Raw genomic sequence first — 22,525 nt, 5'->3', positions numbered from 1 at the left:
CATGTAGTTTCAGTTCATATCTTCCGGCTCCATCATCAGACCTTGAAACCTAATCGTAGTCAAAGTTCATTACAAGACTTTTCTAAGAAACCCAAAAACAGCTATGATACGATGTTCCATCATGTAGTTCCAGTTCATATCTTCCGGCTCCATCATCAGATCAGTTCAACAGTACCATATTATTGTACTGTCATCAGAACTACATACAGCTGCCAATTATCATTACGCTACGATCCTTGGAAGATGGTTAAATTAGCCTCCGTAGATTCCATTACATAGTTAGTTACATACACGACGACCTAATAAAAGCGTGTTAATATTAATATTAGCGCCATCTAGCTGAGCCCTTCTTCTGTGTGGTACTGAGGTAAGTACGTTTTATTCTTAGACTTTATCTGTCTATACGGAGTTATATATGTCTTTGACTAGAAGTATAGGTACTCTAATGAGTATTATTGTATTTAGCGCCGTCTCTTGGCAAAATTTACTAAGTAATTTTGAGACTTGTGCGAACCTTTAGGCATGGAAAGTCACATGAAAAGTTGTCGAAACTAATAATAGATGGCGCTGCATTTAAATTTCTTGACTGATAACTCTAATACTAAATTGAATATACTCTAAGGTAGAGCAGAGTCTAATACCTCCGCTTTACAAAAGACCGCAGTCAAGTAGCACTAGACTTTACTCATTGTTGTATTCCTGCCGGTGAGTAAGGCAGCCAGAGCTCAACGAGGGTGCGGTACTCCTTCCTTCCTTCCCCCTCCTTCCTTCAGTCGTCGGCACCCAGGCCCCTTCTAAGTACAGGTTTGTACAAGTTTCTAATGAGTTGCCACTCCTTGAGTGGCAGGCGTCCATATGTAACAGTCACCGCTTTCCATCAGGCGGACCGTATGCATGTTTGCCACCTACGTGGTACAAAAAAAAACTCTCGACGAATTCACCTTAAACATTAAAAACTAAATCAAAATCGATTGATTCGTTCGGGAGCTATGATGCCAGACAGACATGTCAAGCGTCAAACCTATTATTATTATAATATTTTTGCGTTGGTGGTTAAAAACAAGAAACCTCCTTCAAAACTATAATAAAACACAACTTTCTATGAAAATCGGTAAAGTGCGAGTCGGATTTCGACATTTCCATACAAAAAGGTCATGAGCGCCTGACTACACTAGATTTGTACTTTAAAGATTTTGCGTATATTTTGGAAACTATAAGAGATAGAGCAAATAGACTTCAGATTTTGGTTGTCGGTGGCACAATTTTTTTGTTTTCGTATATATACACCATTTTTTGGACCTATTAGGGCAATATTATGGTCAGTGCAGTTCTAAACAGTCGTAAGCGCCTCTTTTTTAGTAGGAACTTAAGTCATTTTGGCAAATGCTTAAAATTTTTAACAATTTCTAAACAGAAATGAATTTCTTTCTACCTGTCCATGGCGCTCACAAAATTTCAAAACATTTAGTAAGTACTTGCAGCGGCAGTGAGTGAAAAATCTCAATTTGAGTTTTTTTCTCTTAAGTCTGACTTACGCTTGACTGTAGATTTCTAATAGGTTTTCCTGTAATCTACAGGTAGAGGGCTATCTCGTGTATTTTTTTGAAAATTTTCCGCTAAGTAGTTTCGGAGATAAGGGGGGGGAATGGTAATTTTTTGCTTATTTTCTTAAATTACTTCTAAATTACCAAAATAAAAACTATAAAAAAAATATATTTGAGATGCTTATAAAATGCTCTTTCATTTGATATGTAACACAATATAGTTCTAATAACTTTGATTTTTAATTGTCAATTTTACCCCCCAAAAGTGGCCCCTATGATTAAATTTCGTTTAATTTCATTTAATTATATTACATGTCCGTCTTTGGGCCACTTGTTTACATACGTGTGCCAAATTTCAAGTAAATCGGTCTAGTAGTTTCGGAGAAATCGGCTGTGACAGAGGGACAGACAGACACGCGAGTGATCCTATAAGGGTTCCGTTTTTCCTCTTTGAGGTACGGAACCCTAAAAAAAGGGTAACGATGCTTTTTTAATGGGTCTCTAGGTGTGCTACCCTAGACGGATTTAAAAGGAAGTGTAAAGGTGTCATGTAGATCATTTGCACTCCAAAAGTCACCGAGGACACTACTGAACACTTGCAGAATGAAAAAGCCTTCAGAATACGCGTACAACTCCAGAAAAAGCAGCTCAAGTGGTGGCACTGCTCCTAAACGGACTACGGCAGTAGCAAGTTGCTGAACGCCTAAGCATAAGCCGTTTCCGGGTGCGACGAGGCTTGCTGCTGTTCCTGGAGATTTGTGGCTACATTAGGAAGCCTGAATCTGGGAGAAGACGCTGCACCACCGCTAGAGAGGACCGGTACATTTGTATCGGCCTCTTTGCGGAACCGCTTTCGGACCGCTGCTGAGCTGCAGATACTGCTTAGGACAACTCGAAGAACTGCAGTGAGTGTCTCCACGATCAGAAGATTGCTGGAGAAGAAAATATTACCCCGAAGAGCTGGCAGGGGCCCCCAATTTAAGCCATCGAATTGCCAGAAGGAATTTTCGCTAGGTTTGGACGTTGCAGCAATGGAGGAAAGTTTTGTTCCCCGATGAGACGAGGGGGTTCATTTACACAAACGACGGACGCAAGAGGGTGTACAGGAGTCAAGGAGAGCAGTTTACACCAGTCTGCACCGAAGAAACAGTCAGAAACGGGAGCGGCTCGTGCATGTTCTGGGGCGGCACTTCCATCGACGGCAAAACGGATCTCGTCTGCGTTTCCCGCACTGGCTGTGGTCGTTTTGAGGGGTCCTTAACAGCAACGAGTCCCGACCTGGACCCCATCGAGCATCTCTGGGATGAGTTAAAACGGCTTGTTTGGTCGTGGGATCGTGCTCCAGCCACCCTCGACGAGCTGGAAGCCGCAGTTATTGAGGAGTGGGATAACATTCCTCAAAAACGGATCGTAACACTGATTAAAGGTCCATAACTGATTGCCTGGAAGCTACACGAAGGGCCAGAGGGAGGAAACACTAGGTTTTAAATTTAGTTTTAAGTAATTTTTTTCGATATTTGTTAATTTTATTGTCTTTGGTTTTTTTTTATTTTTAAACCTGAATGCACGTTGACTCCTTTTTCCTGAAAATTTTAATTTTTTGTGAAAAATGTCATGAATTATATGGCATTTTCCAATAGAGCGTTAGATTACCTTTCAAATAAGGCCACATAGTCATACTTTTCCTTGTATAATATAAGGGCTATAATCGCTTGAACGAAACCGATTGAGAGGTGCGGTTTTTTTGACGCTGAGTGTATTAAATTTGATATAGACCTGTGATATAGACACACGAATATCTATTAACAACTTTCTGCAAAACTGTATTTAAAACTTCATTTATAAATCTTATACTATTAAACGAGCAATTCTTGTATATTTATTTATTTATTTATTTATTTATATATACCGACGATCTCGGAAACCGCTCTAACGATTTCGCTGAAATTTGTTTTGTGGGGGTTTTCGGGGGTGAAAAATCGATCTAGCGTAGCCTTAGATCCCGGAAAACGCGAATTTTCGAGTTTTCATGAGTTTTTCTTTCGCATTTGTAAACGTAAAATATGGTCCTTAATTTCGCCGCGCGCGCATCGATTCCGCTTAGCTCAGTCGCACGAGGTCGGTCTAATGTACGCAGATAGATCGTAGGTGTCAGGGTTTCGAATCCCGGCCAGAAATAAAGTTTTTGTTTTTTGTCTTTTTTTTTTGTTTTTGTATTTATAAGAGTTTTTTTTTATCTAAAGACGTGATATATTAAAATAGAACCGAGCGAAGCTCGGTCGCCCAGATATAAATATTACGTGACAACTACAGGGGGAGGGGGGGGGTCTCGGCATATACTACGCTTGGTCACGCAGGGGGGAGGGGGTCAAAAAACGGCACAAATATGGTCACGTAGTTTGGGTATGTTCCCTTATTATGGATAGTTTGTTTTTATTTTACAATAAACCCTGTACCCTGTAAATGATATTTATAATACCTACCTATAGTTAGCCTATGAAAATGACATAGCATAGCAGTGAACTGATCAACAATTTCAAAAACCAATGATTTATTTATACTTTATTGCACATAGGTTCAAATGGTGGAATAATGTCTTCAATCTGTAGAAAATGCCCAGCTAGCACCAATTTCTTGCCTTTATTTATCGTCTCAGGTTGGAAAATGATTTCGTGAGCGATGGCACGAAACCCCGTTTTAGTCACCAGTTTGTTAATTTCTCACTGAAAACAACAATTTTAATGTTATTGGCGATAATGTTGTAACCACCATCGTCCAAAATTGTCTAATGTAGTAAAATAACACAAGATTTCATTCATTTTTTCACAATTTTTACTTACTTCTCGCTTGACAGCGGTTACAATATTGTCCATAATGGTCACCTGTCACGTGGTGTTGTCGTCGCGCACGGTCCCAATTGTTTGGTAAACTAGATATTTTGGTTATTCGCGGCATTTCTCTCATTTCCGTATTTACCGTTAAATATTTGGTCAACTTTCATAACAGAGAATATCTTCTCAAATAAGTTTAATTATTTATAAAGATTATTATAATCTACTCCTTTTTTCCGCATAATGTATAAAATAATTTTGCGCCAAAGAAAATATACTGCTCGCGAGAATTGGGATAAGCTTTTAGGGACGCAAGTAAACGCCGAAAGTATAGATATTATTATTGTTGTAGAAAATGTCTTCCGCCCTTAACTCCTCCTATTGTGAGTTTTATCACAAGGTTTATCCAACTCTTTTGTGCAATATATTAAATAAATAAATTTATATTTTATGAACTTCAAATACCGTGAGAATTACCGATCCTTGATTTCTGAAATTAAGTTTAAAAACATCGGGTTGTATGATTTTTTTTATAAATTTTGGATCTTTCAATTAATAATGAAACATTGTAAAACATTTGACAAACAGTTGCATTTGACCCCCAGTCGAAATTGCCCCGCTGTACCTTATGGTTTATATGCAAGTAATAAAATTAAATCAAGCGATTAACGTACACAGAAGCAATAGAAGTAATATTTTAGATCTTGGTCTCTAGTGTACATATGTTAACCTATATTTATTTCATACCAACATTTTTGTTAAAGGTATCTACGTCACGAGCACTATGTGAAGAAAGCAGAGTAGCATCATTGAGCTACGCAGAAACGTGTGAAAAGGCTTTCAAACATGGCCCTAAGAGGATTAAAAGATTTTCAACACATATAAGGTGGGAAACATAATTGCTACTAAGAACTCACAAATGCAGTGGTTTCAGAGCACGCTGTGTTTTTATTTGATAGGAGGCAAAGGACCAGACTAGGTATAAGGAATGGAAACCGGTTATAACCGTAACCGAAATAACCGGTTATAACCGGTTATAACCGGTTATGACCGGTTAATCGAGAAATTTTCATAACCGATTATTAGGAAACTCAAATTACAAGTTACGGTTATTATCGGTTATTATTTTGTCTGTTTGAGAAAATACTGTCTTTTTGCCTGTGGCTATCTTTTTCGCCATTCTTGTACTTTAGTAATGAAAATGTAACAAATCTTCTCTTACTTGTAAACGATTTTGATTGAATATTATATCACATCAAATGCCTAATTATTACTATCACAAATTAGTGGGTTTTATTAAAAAACACATACTTGTCAATGAACACCCGAAAACCCAGAAGCCTTGGAAGTGCGTTGCCTGCCTTTAAAAACTCGTAGCGGTATCTTAATCACAATCATTTAAATACTTAACGATCTTGACACCTTTCCCTAGGGACGTAAGAAATTCGAAAGTTGAGTTCTCGAATTTCGTTCGTTATAAAATGCCGAAAATAGGTCTAAAAGGAATCCAGGCCCCGTAGCCGAATGGCATTTCTCCGACGCCAAACGAAAGCGATACGCCGCTGGCTCTGTCGCGCCAATACGCAAGCGCGATAGAGATAGATATCTACTAGCGCTTCGTTTCGTGAGCGTTTCGTGAGCGATTGTGCCATTCGGCTAGCCACCCTGAAACTTGCTAAATATTCATCATGGTTGGTGGAATTAATAATTGTATATTTTTATGGTTCAAACACACCAAGAATAAATTAAAAACTTGATATTTCCGGCCCCAAGCACGCACATCTAGCCCTCGCTTCCGCTCAGCGAAAAGAACACAAACATACATGAATAATAAATGATTTTATCAGAGTTCGACCCCTGGCCTTCCAAACTTATGTCATTATTGACAAAGTTTCATTCCACGGTAATCTCAAGAAGGCTGGTATGGGCTACTTGCCTCCTAGTCAAATCAGCTTCTTTTTAAGAACTGTCAAAACGAATTTGAACGTCTTGCTAATATGGAATCAATATGAAATCGAATTGAGTGACGTCACGGTCAACTCAGTTACTTTATATATTTCTATCTGACTTATTAAATAGAAATTGGATTTTAAAATAACTTCTATCCATGTTTTTCTTATATTTATCTGATGCTTTATTTCTTGCATGGTATAAAATATTTTATTTTAAGTACAGTCAAGTTCCCTATTGTGAGTATTCACACTACGATATATGTATTATACACCGTGTTTCACTTAACACTAAAAACCTGAAAACAGTTTGTTCAGAATCGAGAGTAGGATCGATTGAGCTATATCTTGATAGGTGTAATATTTTTGTTTAAATTTGTATTATTAGTTATTTTTTACGTGCCTATTCTATTGTACTCGTAAGACAACATTGTGTATATCGCATTGCTAGAGGTTGTTTACCTTTTTCAGTATTTAGGGGTATTAATACTGGCTGGTTACTTGGGGGATTATTTTTTCCGCTACGAGTTTGATGTTGTTTGTCAGTTTAATCTTAATGTTTATCATAAGTCATAACAAATTGAACTCGTATCTAATTACAACCTTGTCATTCTGAATATTGGGTTTAAATTTGTTTACTGCGATTACCTGTCCAATTTGAAGTTTACTGTGACAAAGCTTTAAAGTGTTCTATAGTGACATCTTAGCTGTCTATTGGTAAACCTTATGTCGTTGCAGTAACGTACACAAATAAATAGTTTTATGGTTTATGGTGGAAGTTAGCAATTATTTTATTGAGTGTAGAGCTAAAAGTCAAGTAGAGCTGTACAGAAAATTAAAAATTAAATTAAAAAAAAAGTAACCATCACATTAAAAGATGAATACTCTAGATGAGTTTAAAAAAATAAAAATCAGCTGGGGTGTCTGAGGTTTTGAGTGTTACCGGAAACACGTTGTATAATACATAAATACTTAAATACCGACACAAAACACATCCATGACTCAGGAACTTAATCTGTGCTCATCACACTTTACCGGGATTCGAACCCAGGACCATCCACATAGCAGGCAGGCATTATCCACTAGACCAGACCGATCTGATAATAGTGATAATGAATTCGACAAACAATTGTACAGTCAACCAATTGGAACCCTAGGCCTTTTTTTATACTACGTCGGTGGCAAACAAGCATACGGCCCGCCTGGTGGAAAGCGGTCACCGTAGCCTATGGACGCCTGCAACTCAAGGGGTGTCAATCTTGTACACTCCCCTTTGCTGTGTTAAGTACACAGCAAAAAGGAGTGTACGAGTTCTAAGGAGGGTACGGGTTGCCGACGACTCAAAGGACAATAGACGGAACAAATTAGTTCCGTTGTTCCTTCCGCAGCCCGCACACCGCACCCTCGTTGAGCTCTGGCAGCCTTACTCACCGGTAGGAACACAACACTATGAGTAGGGCCTAGTGCTATTTGGCTGCGGTCTTACTTCCCCAGTTGGGCTGTACTCTAGACTCGAGCGAGATGATATCCGCTGTGCTGTGCCCTACCACACAAAGCGGAAGCGGAGCGGCCACTGTTATAACTATATCATAGTGAAGTTATTAATCAGATAGTAAGAAATCTCTTACCGCTTGTCATTTAGACATGGTTATAAAATGGCCTAAGGTTCCAATTGTTTGACTGTACCACACCTCGGACACTGGCGATCAAATATATTGAAAGAGGCGCATTCCTAGCACACAGTCTTAGCTCGTGTAGGTGAACGCGTACTATGCTTGTATGAGTGAAATATGACAGGTCGACTGTTCGTATTTTTGACAGGCGGTAACTGTGAAGTAACCGAGAGGGGGTGGGCGGCACTTTCAGCGGGGAGCGGGAGTGGCCATACTGTACGATAGTACTCTTTATTATACTGTGTCATAGTGACGTTATTAAACAGAAACATGGTTGTAAAGTGGCCTATGGTTCCAATTGGTTGACTGTACGTGACATTTGCTTTCACAGGCATTTTGCTGACTTCGCCATGGCCGGGGTGTGTCTGGGAGGGACAAGCGTCTACGTAATTTTCATAGCGTCTTCACTCAAAGATGTAAGTATACCTTTTTAACACCCGACGCAAAAACGACGGGGTGTTATAAGTTTGACGTGTCTGTTTGTGTGTGTGTCTGTCTGTCTGTCTGTCTGTATGTCTGTCTGTCTGTCTGTCTGTCTGTGTGTGTGTCTGTCTGTCTGTGGCATCGTTCCTCCCGAACGGATGAACCGATTTCGATTTAGTTTTTTTTGTTTGGAAGCTGAGTTAGTCGGGAGTGTTCTTAGCCATGTTTTATGAAAATCGGTCCACTATGTCGCGGTCGGGGGTTTTTTCAAAATTTTAATTTTGTGGTTAGGTTATGACAGTTATATTATTAAAAAATAAGGAGATACCAATCCTCCATTTTTATTTATAATTACTTTTTTTCATATCTTTTAAAAGCACTAAAAATCCATAAGCTAGCAATTAATTTTATACTTAACTGTTTCTTAGATTATGCAAATAATTATGTTCAAGTAAATAAATAATTTTCTCATATAATGAAACGTTATAAGAAGATCCTGTGATTAAATTGAAAGCCGTGTAAAAATGTTTCCAAGTATTTTCAATATCGTTAATTTTGACGACCGATCTGGCCTAGCGCGTAGTGACCCTGCCTGCTAAGCCGCGGTCCCGGGTTCGAATCCCGGTAAGGGCATTTATTTGTGTGATGAGCACAGATATTTGTTCCTGAGTCATGGATGTTTTCTATGTATATGTCGCAGTAAGATAGATAAAGCCGTTATATAGTTATAACCCTAGGAATATAATTATACGTCGTAACATAGTTAAACGAAAGCGATTAATTGCTATCTTACTAGGAATATAACTATAATACTAAACTAGTTTAGTCATATAGTTATATGACTGGATTCAGTTTAGTGAAATGATTGTAGGCAGGAGTGCAGCGGTGCGGCGGAGGTATAGTTATAACCCTAGGGATATAAGGGAGCGATTCAGAACCATCTTACTAGGAATATAATTATAATACGGTATTTAAAATTGCAAACGGGACTTAATCGCGTATTACTATGTATTAAGTCCCGTTTGCAATTTTAAATATGTGTAAAAATCGTGAAAGTTTAAATCAGTGTTTTATAATACGTATAGCGAGACGATTTGGAATAACAACACCGTCACTGACGTTAGAACAAAGTTTATTTTGTATCGATCCGAACATAGTACACAAGGTTTGGTTACTAAACAAACGAATCCAAGCTATATTAGTTAAAACGTAACAGTTAGGGCATGCTCCCGGTATTTCCCGGTTCTTGATTTCCCGGGAAATCCCGGTAATTTAATCACGGTAAGCAAATTTAAACCCAACATTCAAAATGACTAGGTTGTAATTAGGTACGAGTTCAATTTGTTATGACTTATGATAAACATTAAGATTAAACTGACAAACAACGTCAAACTCGTAACGGAAAAAGTATCGTCCAAGTAACCAGCCAGTATTAATACCCCTAAATACTGAAAAAGGTAAGCAACCTCTAGCAATGTGATATACACAATGTCGCATTACGAATACAATAGAATGGGCACGTAAAAAATAACTAATAATACAAATTAAACAAAAAATATTACCCCCATCAAGATATAGCTCAATCGATTCTACTCTCGATTCTGAACAGATTTCAGGTTTTTAGTGTTAAGTGAAACACGGTGTATAACTATATTACTTAACTAGAGACGTATTATAATTATATCCCTAGACTAAGTTTAATCCAGTGATATAATTATATAACTAAACTAGTAACGTATTATAATTATATTCCTAGTAAGATGGTAAGGAATCGCTTTCGTTTAGCTATGTTACGGCATATAATTATATCCCTAGGGTTATAACTATACCTCCGCCGCACCGCCGCACTCCTGCCTTCAATCATTTCACTAAACTGGATCCAGTCATATAACTATATGACTAAACTAGTTTAGTATTATAGTTATATTCCTAGTAAGATAGCAATTAATCGCTTTCGTTTAACTATGTTACGACGTATAATTATATTCCTAGGGTTATAACTATATAACGGCTTTATCTATCTTACTGCGACATATATATTATATAAGTATTTGTATATTATGTATATCGTTGTCTGAGTACCCACAACACAAGCCTTCTTGGGTTTACCGTGGGACTCAGTCAATCTGTGCAATAATGTCCTATAATATTTATTTATTTTTATTTTATTTATTTAATATCTAGCAAGAGAGGCTGGCAACCTGTCACTGCAATGGCATATTTCGATTTCTGTCAAACCCTTTTTGCCAAGAGTGGCACTGAAACTTTACAGGCGTGATTATATGTATGTATTTATGTTAATATCTAGATAAAATAAAAATAATAGCGTAAGACTTTCAATCTCGAGGTCAGGGGTTCAAACCCTGTCCCGGCTTGTATAGTCTGACCAAAAAGAGTAGAAATTAAAAAGTGGCAACATCGTCGTGTCGTCCCGTTTTCTCACACATATTGATTTGAAAGGGATGACACTACAATGTTGCCATTCTATAATTTCTACTCTTTTTGGTCAGACTGTACCTACTAATGAGTTTGTCGGAACTTATGTGTACGAAAAGTCACAAAAGGTTAAAAGTTACCAGTTTTTTTCGGTGGAAGACATCACATAGTTATATGTAGTTACGTGATACCTCCCACCGAAAAGCGACTGGTAACTTTTGACCTGCTGTATAGAAGAAAATTTTTTTTATGTAAGTTAATCTAGAGGCCGTCACGTTTTGTACTTATTTATTTATTTATCGTATGGCTTTTACATCCTGCTGGGAGAGGTTGCAGATGCAAATGCATTGATATTCCATGCAACCAGTGGCAGCGACTGGCCGAAGACCGACCCACGTGGTGGCGCCGTGTTGTTGTCCATGACGGTCAATCCAAGCACGACAATGCCTGGTTCTCCTCCTTGAATAATAAACGCATGAGGCGTCACGAGCAGGCCTCTAACCCCCGCCCATCTAGGGGAGCATACACCTGCCGTGTGTGCGGACGAGGGATCCTCTCTCGAATTGGGCTATACAGCCACGAACGTAAGTGTCGCAGAGATGCTGCTTGAATCATCTGTTATAGATGCAAAGGCCTGTTATTTACATACTGGTTAAAGAAAACTTATTATACATGAAACAGTATTTAAAGGCTCAAGCTCAGCATTGTGCTCCAGAAAGGGGGCTGCAGCGCTGTCGGTATTCAGTGAAGGGCACCATCGTGAGGAAACCTGACTAATTCCAATAAGACCTAGTTTAGCCTCTAGATCAGAAGATCAGGGTGGCTAGCCGAATGGCACAATCGCTCACGAAACGCTCACGAAACGAAGCGCTAGTAGATATCTATCTCTATCGCGCTTGCGTATTGGCGCGACAGAGCCAGCGGCGTATCGCTTTCGTTTGGCGTCGGAGAAATGCCATTCGGCTACGGGGCCAGAAGTCGCTTTCGGAGAAAATAGTGTCTACGACAAATTCCCTAGACCCTAGTTTCTCCTATTTAAGCCGTAGCAAATGCCGGGGTAACGCAAGGAAGAATAATAACGTTTAATATCCAAAGGAAACCGTATAATACGCTTCGCGTATATCTTATATTACATTCGCTACATTGTGGCACAAAATTGTAGAAAATAAAGGAGGATGCCAATGTGTAACTTTCGCATTTGCACACAAAATTCTCTAACATAGCTTAAAATGCTACAATTTTGTATGGAACATTAAATCAAAACTATATATTAAATACGGAACCCGAAAAAAATACAGATTCGTATTACAGTTACTTTTCTTTCTAAATTCCGGGACGTGGGATACGGAACCTAAATAAAGCAAAGCGCAAAACCGCTTACCAAAAATTATTAAACGAATTCTATTTTATTAGCGTTTTAATTTAAATCCTTTTAAAAAGCTTTGCACGTTTTAATATTTGAACCGGAAACGTAAAAAAGGTTCTGTAAATATGATTAATAGATTAAAAACCTTGAATCGAAATTTGCTACTTTCCTACTAGTCAAATCAGTGTATATTTAAGAACAGACAAAACGATAGCTTAATAATGTGGCTAAATGATTTATATAACATATTTTTCACACAGTCAAAAAAAAATATTTTTGCATTATTATTAATAAAAAAATAACTACAAAACTATACTTTTAACGTGATACCAAATCTTAAAGGGCACTATATAAGCTTTCAAATGACACCTCATTTGACAAAATCGGATAAGGGGTTCTTAGTCAAATTTAAACCCGGGACCGCGATCTTTGTGACGTCATAGTTAATCCCCCGGCCCACAGTCTGAGAATGCGACAAGTCATTTTTTCGTACTCAGTAAAGTCTACCCATCACAACGATACCACTTGTCAGCAATATACTCTCCAGTCTCATCAACTTTTTCCGAGACCCTCTGGCCGCTCTACTAAATATCAAAGACATAATTATGTAACTCCGTATAGACGGATAAAGTCTAAGAAAAAAACGTACCTCAAAGCCCTAGAGAAAAAGGTACGGTGGCATAGATGGCGTTACACCTTTGGGGAATGCTCGGCTAGATGGCGCTAATATTAATATTTGACATTTTAACACGTATCAAGCTAAGAATATGGTCAAAATTGTCAAAACTGAGGTTCAAAAGTTTTATGCCTGAGAGATGGCATTCTGACTGTGATTACACATTTTACTTTGACAGTAATTCTCTATAATACTCGATCCTCTTTGATATAAGTAAATGATCCATTTTTTTCCATTATTACACTATTGAGTTCCACATGATTGTGTCCACTAAACATGCGAGCCATGTATAACCGGTGGACACTATTTAATAATAATGAGAACATTGTAAAACGGAAAAAATGGATCAGTTGAAATTGTCCCCCAGTCAAAATTGCCCCGCTGTACCTTATATAATTTAAGCTTCTAAGCCCAAATGTAATACATAGGTCCGTCCCACTTTGTCGATTAGATTGCTATAAAGCCGCTTTGTCAGTTTATTCATATAAAGACACAAGTTAATCTCGCCTTAATGGTAACCGACAAAGTGGGACGTTTTACTCACATATTTTATTTAAAAAAAAGTTATAAACTGCAATAAACACCGGTGCGAGGTAAGCCTTAAGCTGAAGACACAGGTTCGATTCCCGGCTTCGCTACCAGTGGACTTAATGGTTTTTGTTTTTGTGCATACAACTTGTTAACAACTCAATTGTACAGTGAGTTGCAAAAGAGCAAGGAGAATTTATCAATGAGTTCATTCATAAATTTTCCATGCAATTTTGCAGCCCACTGTACCCATTTACCATTATCATCATCCTCCTTGCGTTATCCCGGCATTTGTCACGGCTCAAATTATATGTGAGTACCATATTCTTAGAAATAAGAAAGAAACCGATGAGCCAGTTGTTTCACTACATTAGATGCACGAGGCCCCGGGTCCTCTAGATAAATTTTAGCCTTCTTTGTGCGAAGGCTTGCTAAAGTTGCTAACCCCGAAATAACTACATATATGACCTTAGTCGTTCTTGAGCTAAGAATATCTAGAAAGGAGCCCGTTTAAAGTTTTAGACAGTTTCAAACAATTCAATTCAATTGAGCTTCAAACTTCTCATTGACGTATAATTTAGACATACTCGACATACTCGTATAAGTATTAGGGATGTACCGACTAGTCGGGAAAGCTGACTATCCGGCCACTTTTGTAGTCGGCGATTAGTCGGCGACTAGTCGGCAATAAAGGCCGATTAGTCGGCACTTTATAAGTGATAGGAAAATAGAAAAAAAAATTAACAGCTGATGTACTTATTCGTCATGCCTTTCTTAGTCAAAAAAACAAATATCTGTGACCATCGCGAAAATAAATGTCCTACTTAGGACTATCAATTTCATAGGCAGGATCCATAATTCACTACCTACTATGCCAAATCGGTTGTTAAAAATGGAAAATGTATATAAATATTCTCATAGACCTTTGAACCTCTAAAAAATCATGAAAAATGCGAACGATGGACCAAAAATCGCATTCAAAATGTGAATTTAGTCGAAAATTCTGTTTTGCCCGACCAGCCGACTAGTCGGCCGACTAATCGACCATCGAAGCGCCGACTAGTCGGTAGCCGGCCTAGTCGGTACATCCCTAATAAGTATCACATTACGTTCCGAAGTCTGATTGCAGATCGAAACAATGATGATGCACCTAATTCCTATTCAAATTAGGTACATCGTCGAATCCAATCCACATGAGCTATGCTCCAGTTTCTACATGTTGGAATACTTGGAATTGACGGGCGACTTCGTGGGGTTTATTATATATTGAATGCATCAGCGGGTGTAGCACACTAGTTCGATATACTTTATCTTTATTTGACGACCGGTCTGGCGCGGTCGGTAGTGACCCTGCCTGCTACGCCGCGGTCCCGGGTTCGAATCCCGGTAAGGGCATTTATTTGTGTGATGAGCACCGATATTTGTTCCTGAGTCATGGATGTTTTCTATGTACATAAGTATTTACATATTATATATATCGTTGTCTGAGACAACACAAGCCTTCTTGAGCTTACCGTGGGCCTCAGTCAATCTGTGTAAGAATGTCCTATAATATTTATTATTTTTTATTTAAACTTTGTCGCATCAGTGCGTCCCTATCGCACTTACAAATAGTGCGAAGAGGACGGCCTGACGATTTATCGTTTTTCTCGCGACGTCGCGACCATGCTTGCCTGCCTGATTGTTGATAATTATCATTGTACAGGCTTGATGCCTATGTAAAAGTGAAGTGCTTTGTGTTAGTGTTAAGAATTGCTCGTGGACAAACATCAGGCGCTAAACCAGTGAATGAACAATTTTAATTGTCATCGCTCACTTCCATACCGATCTTTGTAACAGCAACATCTTTTTAATTAAATTAATTTTAAATGTAATAAGGCATTTGATTTGCACCAGTATATCCGCCAAAGATATAACATGGTGCCACATGAGGGGAAATAAACAAGAATCCGCGAAGAAATAATCAAGAAAATGCAAAATAATTAAATACGACATCGGCCGACGCGACGAGTAACGGATCTTCAACATCGCAATTCTAGTCTATAGAGGATTGCTGTGTATTCTGGAGCTGCCAGGGGATGTCTAAAGTCACCAGGCTTCAAGAAGCGAGGATCTCCAAGCCAGGGTTCGACCAGTGAAACAGCTAAAGTTCACATCGAGCAGTTACGTTCGTGCGCCGCCACAAAGATAAGTGTCTATCCTTCATTCAATTTCCAATAATCCTAACAACAGGCAATAATACTATTTAAAATACATCTTCATTTGTGTAAATCAAGTGTTTTCAAAGCTATAATTATATTAAAATCCTTAAATTAGTTCAAAAATTCCATTGCATCAGATTTCATATCTACCCGAAACATAAAAAAGTGATCGTTACTTTGCAATTTTATAGAACAAAGAACTTTGCAATTTTAAACAACAAAGTTACTTTGCATTTTATAATTACTTACTTACGTAAATTAAATATCAAAGTGTTTTACTAAGTTGATAATACGTTTTATATTGTTTAACCAAGTTAAAAGTGCAGTTTACTTATTGAGTTTAAAATCAATTATATTTAGGTTCCGTTTTCCTTATCTTTATATAACAAGATATTTAAACATTGTTTGCCGACTATTCCAGGGCAATATTATTTTAAATCGTCGTGCGCCGCTGGCATCTTCTGCAAATAAAGTCCACGGCTCGACATCGGCCGGGAGGAGTCTGCTGAGCGTGCGCAGCCGGTTTCCCTGCCATCGGCAAGTACCACCAGAACGAGGAACGTGAGCCATTTCCATTTTATTTATATCATTGGTCATTACTATCTAAATAAATAATTAAGTATACAAATATAAATTAACAAAATGACTAGCGAAACTGAAAAGGCTGAAAAGTTAATGTTGCTTCAATTATCTAGAAAAAGGGCGTCCGCCAAAGGACAAATTACAAAATTTGGAAAATATTTGGATAGTATTGCACCAAAGACGGAACTAGATAATGTTCAGTTAACCGAGTTAAATTTAAAACTCGCAAAGTTTGAGGCTTTATCCGTCAAGGTTGATGAATTGCAATCTGAAATAGAGGTTTTGAATTTTGAAAATATTTCGGCTGAGATTGAAGAACGTGACCTTATGGAGCACGAAATAATTGTTAATATTGCCACGGCAAAAAACTTGGTCGAAACATTTTCTAAAAAATTTGAATGTGAAAAAAGGCGCAGTTCCGCTCATAATACGTCATGTTGTGCAGATGAATGCACTCACCCTCACGAAATAGGGTTGAAATTACCTCAAATACAAATTGCCAAATTTGATGGCGCATATTTTCGTTGGTTAGAATTCCGCGATACTTTTGAAAATTTAATTCACAAAAATGAACGTATTTCAGATATACATAAGTTCCATTATCTCGTGTCATACCTACAGGGTGACGCGGCAAGAATCATTTCAAATTTAGAAGTGTCAACAAATAATTATAGTGAAGCATGGAAAATGATTTGCAATCGATATGATAACAAAAGAGTTTTAATTAATCATCATTTAAATTCATTGTTCAATATTAAGCAGCTTCCACGGGAGTCAGAGCGATCATTGCGATTTTTGGTTGATCACGTGACCAAGAACTTGCGCGCTTTAACCAGCTTAGGGCAGCCCACAGACAAGTGGGACGTGTTGATTATATTCATGTTATCTTCTAAGTTAGATAGCAACACTTTGCTAAAATGGGAGGAATACCGTAATAATTTGGACGGTGATGTACCCACTTTAGAACAATTTTATAAATTTATGATAGATCGTGCTGATGTGCTCGAATCGTTAAATCGTAACAACAAATCAGATGTTGTTGGTGTATCAAAGACACCTAGCGTCTCTTCTCGTTCTACGACAAATAATAATTACAGTCAGAGACCAACTCAAAATAATTACAGTCAAAGACCAGTTGAAAATAATTACGTCAAATCTTTTGCAAGTTCAACTAATCATAATAACAATAAAAGGCAAAATATATTTACATGTGTTATTTGTAATGAGCGTCATAGGATTTATGATTGTCCTACTTTTAAGGCGAAAGGGGTTGACGAACGAATGATGGATGTCACAAAGTTTAAATTGTGCGTCAACTGTCTGAGGCAAGGTCATATTGAGAGTGAGTGCCGCATGGGTCCATGCCGCGAGCACGGCTGCACCGAGCAACACAACAGTCTTCTCCACCGCCCGCCATCTTCCTCGTCAAGCCATCTCGCTCAAGTAGATGAAGAAGACGCTGTGCATGTCAATTATGCGTATCAAAATACAACTCAAAGCAACCGTGGTCTATTATCCACGGCAATTATTGAAGTCGAAAATCCATTTACTCATGAAAAGCTGAAAATTCGTGCATTTTTAGATAACGGAAGCGAGTCATCGTTTATTACTGAGTCTCTTAAGGCCAGGCTGTCATTGAAGCCTCGCTCTCTTGAAAGTTTGAATGTCATAGGCATGGGTGACACTCCCTCCAAACATTTAATAAAAGGAACTTGTGATGTTCAATTAAATTCAATAAAAAATAAATTTAGTGTTATTTTATCGTGTTACGTCATGGACGAGCTTACCGGTCGCATACCAAAGGCGGCCGTCGATATTACATCATTCAATTTGCCTAAAAATGTTGAGTTGGCTGATCCAATGTTTCATCAGCCAGGCCCTATAGATGTTGTCATAGGTGCTGATTTATTCTGGGATATTTTAGGTCATGAAGCAATTTCCCTAGGACCAAATAACCCACAGTTAAGAAGTTCGAAGTTCGGTTGGATAGTATGTGGTCGTATATCCGGCAAGAGGATACTCTGCAATCATGCTGTAGTTTCCACAAATCAAAATGAAATTATTGAAAAGTTAGTATCGAAATTAGAGGTCTTGGAAGAAGTTCCCAAGAAGGAAAACTTAAGCAAACAAGAAAGTCAATATGAGAAACACTTCCTCACTCATACTATAAGGGATGAGGAAGGTCAATTTTGTGTCAATTTACCATTAAAAGAATCTACAAATTGTTTAGAAGATAGCTATAATATTGCCAAAAAACGGTTTCTTAATTTAGGTAATCATTTTAAAAATAAAATCCTACACTTCAAGGTGAATATGCGAAATCCATTTATGAAAATTCTGATTTAATACATTTTTCAATCTAAATTTTACAGATGAATATGAATTACGTACTTTTAAATAATAAGCCTTTTAAGTGATAAAAGCAAAATATTGTGTTTGTATCTGTTCTATTAGATAATAAATTAATGCGTGTATGTGGACGCCTAGATGCAACAGAATTTTACTCGTTTGATAAAAAACACCCCATTTTACTTCATGCATCTCACAGGCTAACTAAACTTTACTTTGAAAAGGAACACATTGTCAATATGCACGCTGATCCTCTCTTGTTATTTTCAACAGTAAGGGAAACTGTATGGCCATGCAGTGAGCGGGTGTCACCTCGCATGGCGCGTTGTAAATAATTTTGTTAAGTAGGTGTAGGCCTACGAGCTAAAATATTACAACCTAAAATGGGTAACTTACCACCCCAACGTACTTTAAGTATCGACTATCCCTTCTTGTAAGTTGGGCTGGACTTTGCTGGTCCCTTTAATACAGTTAATATATAGCAAGGGACGTGGAAGTCGTTTACTTAAATGCTACATAATATTTGTGTTTGTCTATATTCGATATAAATGCATCCATATAGAAGCCGTTAGTGATTAATTTAGCTAAGGATGCATTCACAACCGAGATTTTGCGATAGTTACTAGTAGTAGTAAATACATATATTACCTACTAATTTTATAGCTGCCGCAAGGGAATTAGGGTCATTCATAAAAGATAACCAAAAACCTCTTTTTGATTTTGCAAGTCAAAACCTTATAAAGTTTAGGTTATTTCCGGCTCACACTCTTCATTTTGGTGGACTGAGAAGCCGGCGTTCAATCGGCAAAACATCATATTATAAAGCGTGTTATTGGTAGTAGTCACCTCACTTTTGAGGAAATTCCTACTTTATTTACACAAGTGGAGTCTATTTTGAATAGCCGTCCATTATGCCCGTTGTCGTCATGTCCCAATGACCTTTTTTCCCTATCCCCCGGACACTTTCTTATCGGAAGGCCGCTAACTGCTCCGCCAGCGCAGTGCCTGGGAGACTGCAAAGAAAATTACCTCCAACGCTATGAACGCCTGGAAAAAATTCAGCAGCATTTCTGGCAACGATGGCAGCGCGACTACGTATCAGAAATGCAGCAAAGGACCAAGTGGAAGAGCAACGCTGCCAAACTGAGCGTCGGTGATATGGTGCTCCTGGCAGAAGACAACGTTCCCCCACTCGCATGGAGGCTCGGCCGTGTTCTTCGCCTCATCACAGGATCAGACGGGATTGCCAGAGTGGCAGACGTTACTACAACTAGAGGCTGCATGCGTCGATCTCTCGTGCGTCTGTGTAAACTTCCAACTCCCGAAGAACTTCAGGGTTGAAAAGCAAGTTTTCAACGGCCGGGAGTATGTACAGGCTTGATGCCTATGTAAAAGTGAAGTGCTTTGTGTTAGTGTTAAGAATTGCTCGTGGACAAACATCAGGCGCTAAACCAGTGAATGAACAATTTTAATTGTCATCGCTCACTTCTATACCGATCTTTGTAACAGCAACATCTTTTTAATTAAATTAATTTTAAATGTAAAAAGCATTTGATTTGCACCAGTATATCCGCCAAAGATATAACAATCATTAAGTCATAACTCTCTTACGAGTGGTATTTTATTGGTTTAGTGAGTGACATTTTACTGCTGCGATTAAGACGATTAAAACTTCACTCCAGGGAATTGAAAGTGATGGCTACGCACTCTAATACTATGAAAGCAATAATGTGAAATTGAGAGCCAAGTGGGAGACCAAGGTGAGTTGTGACAGAGGCGAGTTTTGACAGAGTCGATTTTTGAAAATTTGCAAGTTCGCCCTTTCGTTGTGGCGAGCTTGCTAATAGCAAGGATTATTTATATAGGATTTACAATCTCCATACTAAGAATCGTACCTCGATTTTTTAGCGCCACCTAAAAATACTATCGTAAGTACATTGATGATGCCTACAATTTTTTTTTATGTGTATTGACATAATATCATGATATTAGAATAAAGAAATATTTCATTTGTTCTTATAAAAAATAACGCAAAAATATTTGGGAAAAATATGATTTTGGCCACTTCCAGGCTGCAAAACAGCGCCAAATAGTTTTGAGCCTAAAAAGCCCATACATTTCAGGGGTACGCTTTTATGTACCTATAGACACATCAGTCAAATTAGTGATAATTATTAAATCAAATTAGTATCTAATTTTCGTTACGAAGTTACTCAAAAGTGGGTTACATTTATCCCACCATATGCCGATTTAATGATTGACATGACCCAACAACTCCTTTCTTACTTGCAGATATGCGACCACTTCTACCCATCTCACGTGTATTCAGTCAAAACCTACTGCGGTTTCCTCCTTATCCCTCTCATCCTTACCTCCCAGATCAGACATCTCAAATTCCTGGTCCCTTTCTCCCTTCTGGCCAATCTCTGTCTCCTTGTAACCTTCCTTATTACTTGCTACTACACGTTTCAAGATATTCCGAGCGTCGAGCCGGAAAAATTGGCAGTTGGGATCACTCAATGGCCGCTGTTTTTAAGGTGAGATTGTGTTACTTTTAGTGTAAGATCTGATTGCAAGACTATGGCAACACGTTAATAATATTTAATTTGGTCGGATAAAAATAAAACTTATTTTTCATTTTTTATAATTACATTTTATTTATTTAGAACTATTTTGTCTAATCTCATACATTTAATGAGATTAGACAAAATAGTTCTAAATAAATAAAATGTAATTATGCAATTGAAGCTGACTGAATTGTGAGAATTTTGAGAAAGTTTAGCATTTACTAAACCTAATTTTAGTTTATTTCATTTTCATTCTATTTCAATATATCCCAGAGTGGTAATTTCCTCTCAATTGTAAAGCCAATTTTATTATAACGTACGTTTTGAAATCCAATTATATTGAATTTCGATGGTATTTGTTTGCGAGCGAAAATAATATTGAGTTGTATAATAGATGGTAGTTATTCCAAATAGCTGATTATTGGATCTAATTTAAAAATAGTTAAATTTCAAGAATTATAATTAACATATGGATTTCCTGTTCATTTGATTACAGTGTTCACAGATAATTACTAACTAGCACTGTTTTTATTAATCATGAATTTGAAGAATGTTGCAGTTTCAAGTGTTAAGCGTATTTCAAAGCTTAACTATGCGACCACTAACGGACTGGCCGAAAGATTAGTAAAAACTACGTAGAAACTATCAATGACATAAAAAAATGAAAGTGGCAAATCGCATAACTATGTTATGGACTTATTTTTGATTCCTTACCGCACAGGCGCACATGGCACACGAAACCAGTAAACCAACTTCAACTCGGTTAATAATGGGTAGAGAATTGCGAATATGATACAGAATAATTTATTCCCCGTTAACACTTATCTCACAGTTTATCTCTTTATGAATTTCCCCATTTACATAGTGCGATAGGGACGGCCAGATGATTTATCATTTATCGCGCGACCATACTTGCCTGCCGATCGTGCACATTTATATTTAGTTGTAGGTATTGCAATTTGTAAAAGTGCTGAGAAACGTACCTAACTTATAATTTCAACGAGCAAACAAGATAAACTCGTGTAACATTAATAATTAGTTTAATTAACATTAACTTGAGCCGATCTCGTTACAACTTGTTTTTAACATCGTTAACTCGATCAGTTACTGAGTTTCTTAGTCAAATTCTCATGTTGATATCCTACCTACGGCAAAAATCGTACCATCATTACATATGTAGACAATTTTGCCAAATGATTTCTGCGACGCCAGACGCCGACAAACAAGAGCGATAGAGATCGATAGTTACGAAAGAGATAGGTATTATGTTGAGAGTTTGTACATTCGGCCATGCCCAGGTACTATTAGCAACAAAAGTCCATGGAGAAATTATGAAAGAATTCATTAATAAATAAATAAATATTATAGGACATTTTTACACAGATTGACTGAGGCCCACG

The 22,525-nt window shown here is 37.7% G+C and overlaps 1 protein-coding gene across 1 annotated transcript in view; it reads left to right on the top strand.

Annotated features, from left to right (window-relative positions):
- LOC125228972 (proton-coupled amino acid transporter-like protein CG1139) overlaps nucleotides 1–22,525 on the top strand; it is a 91,435-nt gene that overhangs the window by 38,858 nt on the left and 30,052 nt on the right. Inside the window, exons 4-6 of the mRNA XM_048133718.1 lie at nucleotides 5,140–5,261; nucleotides 8,329–8,413; nucleotides 20,851–21,095. Coding sequence (XP_047989675.1) covers nucleotides 5,140–5,261; nucleotides 8,329–8,413; nucleotides 20,851–21,095 — 452 coding nt within the window. The remainder of the gene's footprint in view (nucleotides 1–5,139; nucleotides 5,262–8,328; nucleotides 8,414–20,850; nucleotides 21,096–22,525) is intronic.

The sequence above is a fragment of the Leguminivora glycinivorella genome, chromosome 8 (genome assembly GCF_023078275.1).
Source record: "Leguminivora glycinivorella isolate SPB_JAAS2020 chromosome 8, LegGlyc_1.1, whole genome shotgun sequence".
Classification (NCBI taxonomy): domain Eukaryota; kingdom Metazoa; phylum Arthropoda; class Insecta; order Lepidoptera; family Tortricidae; genus Leguminivora; species Leguminivora glycinivorella.
This window is presented reverse-complemented; position numbering and strand designations above follow the sequence as displayed.